This window comes from Budorcas taxicolor, chromosome 25 (assembly GCF_023091745.1).
Source record: "Budorcas taxicolor isolate Tak-1 chromosome 25, Takin1.1, whole genome shotgun sequence".
Taxonomy (NCBI): Eukaryota; Metazoa; Chordata; class Mammalia; order Artiodactyla; family Bovidae; genus Budorcas; species Budorcas taxicolor.
Window position 1 is genome coordinate 1,818,541 of NC_068934.1, and position 8,393 is coordinate 1,826,933.

The following is an 8,393-nucleotide window of genomic DNA, read 5'->3' on the forward strand; positions in this document are numbered from 1 at the left end:
AATTTTGAATGTGGGAAAGTCTTTAGAGCAAATAATCCTTTTCTTTCCCAATAAAATAAAAAAGGTTTCAGTTTTTCAAACAACAGAAAAAAAATCTCTTGACACAACTGGAGAAAACTGAACACAGACTGGGTATCAGATTATACTGGGAACAACATTATATTAGTATTGCGCTTTAAAGTCCTTAAACATCAGAGATACAAACTAAAGCGTTTGTGGGTAAAATGCTATCTAGAATTATTTTAAAATATTTTAGATATGTATTACCTGTACAGTTAAAAACTAAGTTCAAACAAATGGCATTTGGATGTGCACTGAATTCTAACAGCAAAGAAGAATTACTATATCCGAGCTCCCACACCCAGAGTAATTCACCTCAAAGAGAGCTGGAGGAGGGGGTGGCAGACTTGCGATTTTGGCAGATCTCTCCTTTTCCACAAGCAGAGCTTCTTTTCGAGCTTTTACATGCCTTAAAAAATAAAAGATGTCATAAATTAATCTCTCAAATAATGTTACAGTACAACTCAAAGTTAAAAATATAAAAGCCACTACGATCTTAAGAAATCCTTCACAGCCTGATCCCACAGGCTCAAAGGCTATTTAATAAAGAGTGCATACACATGTGAGAAAATAAAGAGTAAAAGAGGTGTAACTAGACATAAAGCTCCACAATGTGGACTGACCCAGCAAACACCTAATGTTCTTTAGAATAATTTAGAATTAAAAAAACCTAAAAATGATAAAGAGGGGCCACTGTATAAAATGACCACTTCTGACTAGCTAATAGGTTCTTTCATTTTTACAATATGCAAAAATCTCATCAATGACTTGCAGAGTCTATAACCTCGTTTAATGTTCATAATTGCACTGATTTTTTTCTTTTTATATCAGAGGCAGACCGATTTTGGTTGACCTGCATTCTAAACTAGTAATACACTTCTTCAGAAACTCAGTAACTGCTGCTAAAGTCAGAAGAGAAAAGAAAGTTCACTGTTAGTACGTACTCCCCTCACTGCATTATTTTAAACCAAGTTTAAGAAACACCATGGGTATACTATATAACTTTTAAAAAGTATCAAAGTTTTAGTTTTAAAGTTTAGTCACTCAGTCATGTCCGACTCTTTGCAACCCCATGGACTGTCGACTACCAGGCTCCTCCATCCATGGGATTTTCCAGGCAAGAGTAATGGAGTGGTCTGCCATTTCCTTCTCCAAAAAAAAAAAAAAAAAAAGTATACAATGTACCCTTTAATTCCAGCCATATCAGTTTCAGTGGAGAATACAATAAAAATTACTATTACTTTACCAGGTTTTTTGTTTCATTAACATTTCTTTTTGATTTTTCTGTACTTTCAGGGCCTCTTTATGTCTCATTTCTGCCTTTTTTTTCCTTTCTGCTGCCCGGTGTGCCAGAGCATTTAAATCAGGCTCCTAAAAACAAATATTACTTAAAATGTCATGTTAAACAAGACTAAAATGGCAAATATATAATATGTGTGGTACTCTATCAGGGCAAAAATCATAAACACAAACTAAAACCAGGGACCAAGAATATTTTGATTGACACATTCTTTAAAGAGTTCCTCCTGACTAAAAGTTTGGTAACGAAGACATGCGTTCTTGGAATCCACCTTGTTTATTTTGTGGGACTATCTCTGGGACCACAATCTAGGATTTTCCAACCATAAATCAGAAGAAACAAAATAAGGTCAGGGAGTAGTCTTAAATACTGAGTTAAGTACTACTTTGCATTTGTGAAAGGATGACCTCAAGTGTATACACATTTAACTACACATTTTGGAGGTATGAGGAAGGAGTGATAATGAAATCAGAAATCTGAATTCATCCCACCTAACTTGTGCAAACTGACTGAAATGAGTAACAACCTGTAATTCTGAAGGTTACTATTTTATTTACCCAGTTGTTATTGACTGGAAAAGAATAATGTTTGCTTTTTTTTATGAAGTATAGTTTGATTTACAATGCTGTGTTAGTTTCAGTATACAGCATAGCCAGCAATTCTGTTATACATACACATATACAGCTATTCTTTTTTGGATTCTTTTCCCTTGTAGATTATTATGAAATATTGAGTACAGTCTCCTGTGCTCTGCAGTAGGTCATTGTTGGTTATCTACTTTATATATAGTAGTGTGTGTGCTAATCCCATTCTCCTAATTATCCCTTACCACCCACCTGTGGTAACCCTAAGTTAGAGAATAATGTTAACTTAAACATCATAGAAAACAGATTTCCCTTGACATGACTCTTACAGGAAATGAATCAAGTAGGATTCTTAAGTTATATTAAATTTACAAAAACATTCAGGCTGCCCACAGCAAATTCTATACATGAAAACATTTTTATCAGTGTCTAATAACATTAATCTACTTTCAACAAGTATCATTACCACAGACAGGTAGTCAAATTAGTGCTCACTTACATTTTCTTTGGCTTGTTGATGCCCCTCTCCCATATTTCTTAAACTTGCCAAATACAGTTTTTCCAAGTTTTTGATTTTCTGAGTTTGTGATTCCGCCCATTCTGTCCTTAGTTCCTCTGCCAAACGAGCGAATTGCTGATTTCTCCTCTGTTTTATATCTTCTCTTATCTGTAAAGCAATATCTCTTTCTTGTTCTCGGACCTAAAGGATGAATATTTAAGATTATATGAAAAGAGGCTTACTTCAACTTTTTGGAAAAGCTCTTTGGAAAAAGGATCCTAAATGAATTCGATTCAGGTATTAGATATATCAATTCTCCAGAATATTCACAAGATATTAGATAAGGCCTATTTAAAGCAGAAAATCCAGGTGATGGAGGAAAAACCAAAAATAAGACTACTTATTACAAAGTTCCCTGATAAGCCATTATGTTTCCTCCCCAGAGACCTAAGGGGACTGCCATTATCACTGTGATTTGAGCAAGCTCCAAGAGTTGGTGATGGACAGGGAAGGCTTGCGTGCTGCAGTCCATGGGGTCGCAAAGAGTCAGATATGACTGAGCAACTGAACTGAACTGAACTGAATGTTAAAAATGGGCTTCCCTGGTGGCTCAGTGGTAAAGAATCCACCTACTAATGCAGGAGATGCGGGACAAAGAGCAACCCAGTCCAATATTCTTACCTGGAAAACCCCCACGGACAAAGAAGCCTGGCAGGCTACAGTCCATGGGCCTCAAAGAGTCAGACACAACTTAGTGACTTAACAACAATAACTACAATGTAGAAAATACTAATAATTTGGGGGACACAAAGAAGTTGACACTATGTTCCAAATAAATCTCACCTGCAGCAATCTTAGTTTTCGTCTTCTTTCATAATCTTCCTTTAAAATGAAGGCTTCCTCATTAGGACTCAATCTCAGCTTGCCAGCATTCACTCCCTTTCTTTTCATTTTCATATAGTACTTTAAATATGAAGGTTCTGCATTAAAAATATATATATATTAAAATAAGGCAGTAAAGATTAGAACACTTTTCAAAGGGCTGTAAACATGAAATAAAATGATTTGAGTAAACTAAGTTCAACTTATTTATAAACAGTAATCATTAATTCAGCACTTAAATTGGTAGTTCTCAGATGGGGAGAAAGCAGTTTAGTGGTGAGTAAACCATTTCAAGCATTACTTGAAAAAATGCTTCCTCATCTGTGGCAGATTATTATTTACCTGTAGTATCTGGGACCTGACTAACTCCTACTTGAGATTTCTAGAGTTTACCCAGCTTAAATATAGAAAACCACAAAGATTTCAAAAGGCGTGTCAGTGCAGAATGAATGCTTCACAGTTGCAGTTTAACACTAGAACTCTGATAACTTGTTCATAACCAGTGAGACTACTGCACTGCAAGGGCTCCTGGCTCGTACTTCAGCTCCTAGTCTGTGACATATAACATGATCACAAGTGTCACTGTCTCTTAGGGAATCACATTAACCCCTCTACAGTAAAACAACTCTTCAGTAATTGGTGGTGTGATTTTTAAATGAAATCATTAAACAAAACTCCTCCTAGATCAAAGTTCTATTTTTAGGTTTAGTCCAGGGTTTAAGATTCTCTTGCTCCTGTTTACACTCAGGTATTCTCAATCGCGTCTCTAGGTTATAACATGCCCCAATTTGGGGAAGTCTGGCAGGGAAAAAAACGAAAGAATTTAAGAATTTATAGTTTTTATAAAATTTAAAAACCCTCCCCAGGTGATTCTGTATCTCCTTGTTCCCATTATTGCCATTTTCAAAAATTAGACACTTCAAATCAGTACATAACCATGATTTCATCTGAGATCAGTCTCTTAACAATGACCAGGAAGGCAAATATGGTAACTGAACACTTAAATCTTTCTGAAGATAGTTTTTGTTGTTGTTGTTGCCCAACTTGGCTTGAGAGAATCCTAGTTCCCTGAGCAGGGGTCAACCTGCGCCCCCGGCAATGGAAGTGCAGAGTCCTTATCACTAAACCACCAGGGAATCCCCTTCTGCAACCAGTTTAAGCAGCACTTCCCTGTGAAACTGCCCTCCAGTGATTCTTGCTCCACCTGCCTGTCCATAAGAAATGTTACCCCCACATTCATATAAGGACTAACCTATGCTGCCTTGGATACTACCTTCCTCAAGTTTTTCATCAATAACTTGCCCTTTCTAGTTAGATTCCTTAACAATAAGGACAGATGCTCTGGTTTTTGTTTTTTGTTTTAATATCCAAATTAACCACGAATAACCACCACCAGGCAGTATGTCACATATTAAGGATAAATACTGTTTTCACTCAGGTGTACAAATAGCGGCCAGGAGAATTTGAGGTTATCTAATAGGAACTACGGAGAAGGCAATGGCACCCCACTCCACTACTCTTGCCTGGAAAACCCCATGGACGGAGGAGCCTGGTAGGCTGCAGTCCATGGGGTCGCTAAGAGTCAGACACGACTGAGCGACTTCACTTTCACTTTTCACTTTTATACATTGGAGAAGGAAACGGCAACCCACTCCAGTGTTCTTGCCTAGAGAATCCCAGGGACAGGGGAGCCTGGTGGGCTGCCGTCTATGGGGTTGCACAGAGTCGGACACAACTGAAGTGACTTAGCAGCAGCAATAGGAACTAAGGGCTTCCCTGGTGACTCAGTGGTAAAGGATCTACCTCTCAATGCAAAGACCTGGGTTCGATCCCTAGGTTGGGAAGATCTCCTGGAGAAGGAAATGGCAACCCACTCCAGTATTCTTGCTATTCTTGCCTGGAAAATCACATGGCCAGAGGAGCTTAGCAGGCTACAGTCCATGCAGTTGCAAAAGAGTTGGTATATGACTTATCAACTGAACAAACAAAAATAGAAACTAAAACTTTTTCATTGAACTCTCCATCAAAAAGAAGGCAGGAATGATCTTATTCACGGTTGTATGTGCAGAGCCTAAAAACTGCTTTGCTCCTAAGTAGGTCCTTCAGTGTGTTGACTGAATGAATGACTCATTCAATGAGTTAACTCATATTAAGTGCTAGATAGGTATATGTGGTCACTGTTACAACCTGATGACAAAAGGAATAACTGCTTACTGTGAAAAATCTTTTCCAGCTGCAACCCACTCAGCTGATATTCACAAGGCTTTGGTAATGTACTCTGTGAAAGTGCCAACCAACCATTCTCTATTTTAGACAAGAATCAAAGGCCTCTTAAAGGACTTGACCTGAGTGACAATACCTACTGGCAGAGCAGATAGATAAAAGAAGAATCTGGTGTTTCTTATATATGGCTCCTAACTTTCTGAAATGCTAAAATATAGGGAGTGAGGAAAATTTTGTTTAAGCCAGTATTTTTTGCAAGAGGGGATTGACAAGAACTAAACAAAGAGAAAACAAGTAATCCTGTAATCCTCAATTTCCTTTCCTAGAGGATTACAGGAACAAGTATACATTTGTTATTTTTACCTAAGATGTGACAGAATAACTGTTTTCTCTTGTATATTATTATCTTAATTTTTACACTTGTTTGGAAATAATCTGATTTAGTATTCCCAGCTTCTCTAAATGTCAACCACAGTACAACAACCAAAACCAGGGAATTAACACTAGCACAATACTTTTAGCTCATCTACAGACCTTATTCAAATTTCATCAATTGTCCCACTAATGTCCATTTTCTGGACCAGGTCCCAAGCCAAGGAAAACATATCCTTTGACTGTTGTGTCACTCTGGGTCCTCAAATAAGTAGATGCCAAAATGGGATGAAACCTACGAGGATTTTATTAGGGGAAATGCCTGTGTGAGGGAAAATGGGGAAGGAGCTGGTGAAAGCTAGGAGTGTTTCAGACTTTCATGCAAATCTGTCACTTAGTGAAGGAGGAAGGCAAAGTTGGGTAGATGACCCTTAAACTGTAGAGTCTAAGGAAGCTTCAGGAAGATTGCTGGGGAGTCCTTAAGCCAAAATCCCATGTGTCTCAGGAACAGGCCTGCCTTCACATCCACCCCATGCTGTCATTAATAGAAGCAGTCAATGGGAGGCATCCAGGTAAAGAGATTTCAGAACACAGGGGCTGAGGGTCTGTGAATCATGTTCTAATGGCTAGGCTGTTTTGTCTCCTTCAACTCTCTAACTTGAGATGTTCCTCAGTCCCATCACCCCTTCTCCCATCTTGACATTTTAAAAAGATGCCAGCCAGTTATTTTGCATAATGTCCCTCTATCTGGATGTGTTTAATCCCTTCCTATAGTTAGACTGAGGTTATGCATTTTTGGCAAGACCACCACAGCAGTCATGAGGTACTCTTCTCAGCACATCACACCAGAATGAGTTTTGATCCCTTGATTAAGAAGGTGCTTAACAGGTTCCTCCACTATAGACACTATTTCTTTTAAAGTATTTGGTGGAGAGATAATTGAGGCTATGTAAATACCATGTTCCCCACCATATTTACCAACTAAATTTAGTATCCACTGATGACTACCTGAAACAATGTATTTTCTACTTACATTATTCCTTCTACACTTACCAACTGGAATCCTACTGTAAGGAAGTTTCACCCATTCCCAGTTCAGTTCAGTTCAGTCGCTCAGTCGTGTCCGACTCTGCGACCCCATGAATCGCAGCACGCCAGGCCTCCCTGTCCATCACCATCTCCCTCACTTTAGTACTTATTCATATCAATACAGATTTTCAAATTCTAAGTACTGTTACTGACAAATAATAGAAGTGATACTACTTATCTTGCAAGACTGTACTGAGGATTAAATGGCAACGGGCACCTCTTAATCACCTATATTAGGAAGATGTGGCTTCAAGGCCCAATTCCACTTGAAGCAGGAAGACACTTAAAATCACTTTGGTCTCACTTCCTTGAAATATGTAAGCGGAGTCATAATATCTTCTCCAACAGGTCGTTCTGATTGTGTGTCTTAGTAAATATAAACTGCCAGATACTTTCTAAATTTTAATGACTACCGTTCCCCATTGTTTTACGAAGCAGACGTTTGCGGCAGGACTTAGTATCTAAGAAATTAAAGGTGAGACACCACAAGAGAGCATGCTCTCTGCATGAAACGATTTCCAAGCTGGGCTCTTAAACGGCTCCCAGGAGGCCGCTCCGCGGGTGACCTGGGGGCAGGACGCACCCAGGAGTTTTGCAGTGGCCACCCCGCAGCCCCTTCCGGCCGCCGGGCCTTGGAAGCTCAGGGCCCCCGCGAGGCCCGACCCCACGGGAACGCGCATGGCCGGCTGCGCCAAAGGCCCCGGGGCGGCCTCCACACGGCGCGGGCGAGCCCGCGAGGGGACGCGCGCCCCGCCGGCCTCGCGCCCGGCCCCTGTGGAGAGCCGCGGGCCGCTGCGAGTGCGCCCGCCGCCGCAGCACACCCCCGGCGCCCCGGCTCGCGGAGAAGTGCACGCTCGCGGCCCTCGGGAGGCAGGGGCCTCCGTCACTCACCCGGGAGAGGAGAGCCCGGCCTCAGGAATCGCGGCTCAGACACAGAAGGCCCGGCGGCCCGCCCCACAGCTGCCTCCGAACAGCCGTTCGGGCGTGAGCGAGGCGGCCATCTCCGAGCCGCCGTCACTTCCGTCATTCAAACCGCTCGCCAGTGGCGCGGCCGGGCCGCGGGAAGCGCCGAGCCCCGCCCCGCCCCGGGGGCCGTCGGGACGGCCGCGGCGGAAGCCGCTCCCGGGGCGCGCGCCGCCCCTGCGTGGGGCCCATTATGTCTCGTGTTGGGCGTGGCTCGGGGGCCTTGCTTTACGTCTCCCGACAGGCTCGCTTTACAGATCCGAGACGGAGGTCCAGGAAGGGGAAGATACTTAACACAGCCCACCCGGGTGGCTTCAGTCTCAAGCGTCTTTATGAAGACGCCTTGGGAGCTGCAGCCTTTCTTGTCTGAGGACACAATTCTTTTGGTACTTTTCTCACGCTGCAGTTATTTTCTGATAGT

The 8,393-nt window shown here is 41.6% G+C and overlaps 1 protein-coding gene across 1 annotated transcript in view; it reads right to left on the bottom strand.

Moving 5' to 3' along the window:
• Positions 1-8,036, bottom strand: part of CEP295 (centrosomal protein 295) — a 48,499-nt gene extending 40,463 nt beyond the window's left edge. The window contains exons 1-5 of the mRNA XM_052661654.1: positions 7,901-8,036; positions 3,287-3,423; positions 2,444-2,644; positions 1,307-1,431; positions 376-469 (exon numbers count right to left, since the gene is read on the bottom strand). Coding sequence (XP_052517614.1) covers positions 376-469; positions 1,307-1,431; positions 2,444-2,644; positions 3,287-3,423; positions 7,901-8,036 — 693 coding nt within the window. The remainder of the gene's footprint in view (positions 1-375; positions 470-1,306; positions 1,432-2,443; positions 2,645-3,286; positions 3,424-7,900) is intronic.
• Positions 8,037-8,393: the final 357 nt, after the last annotated feature.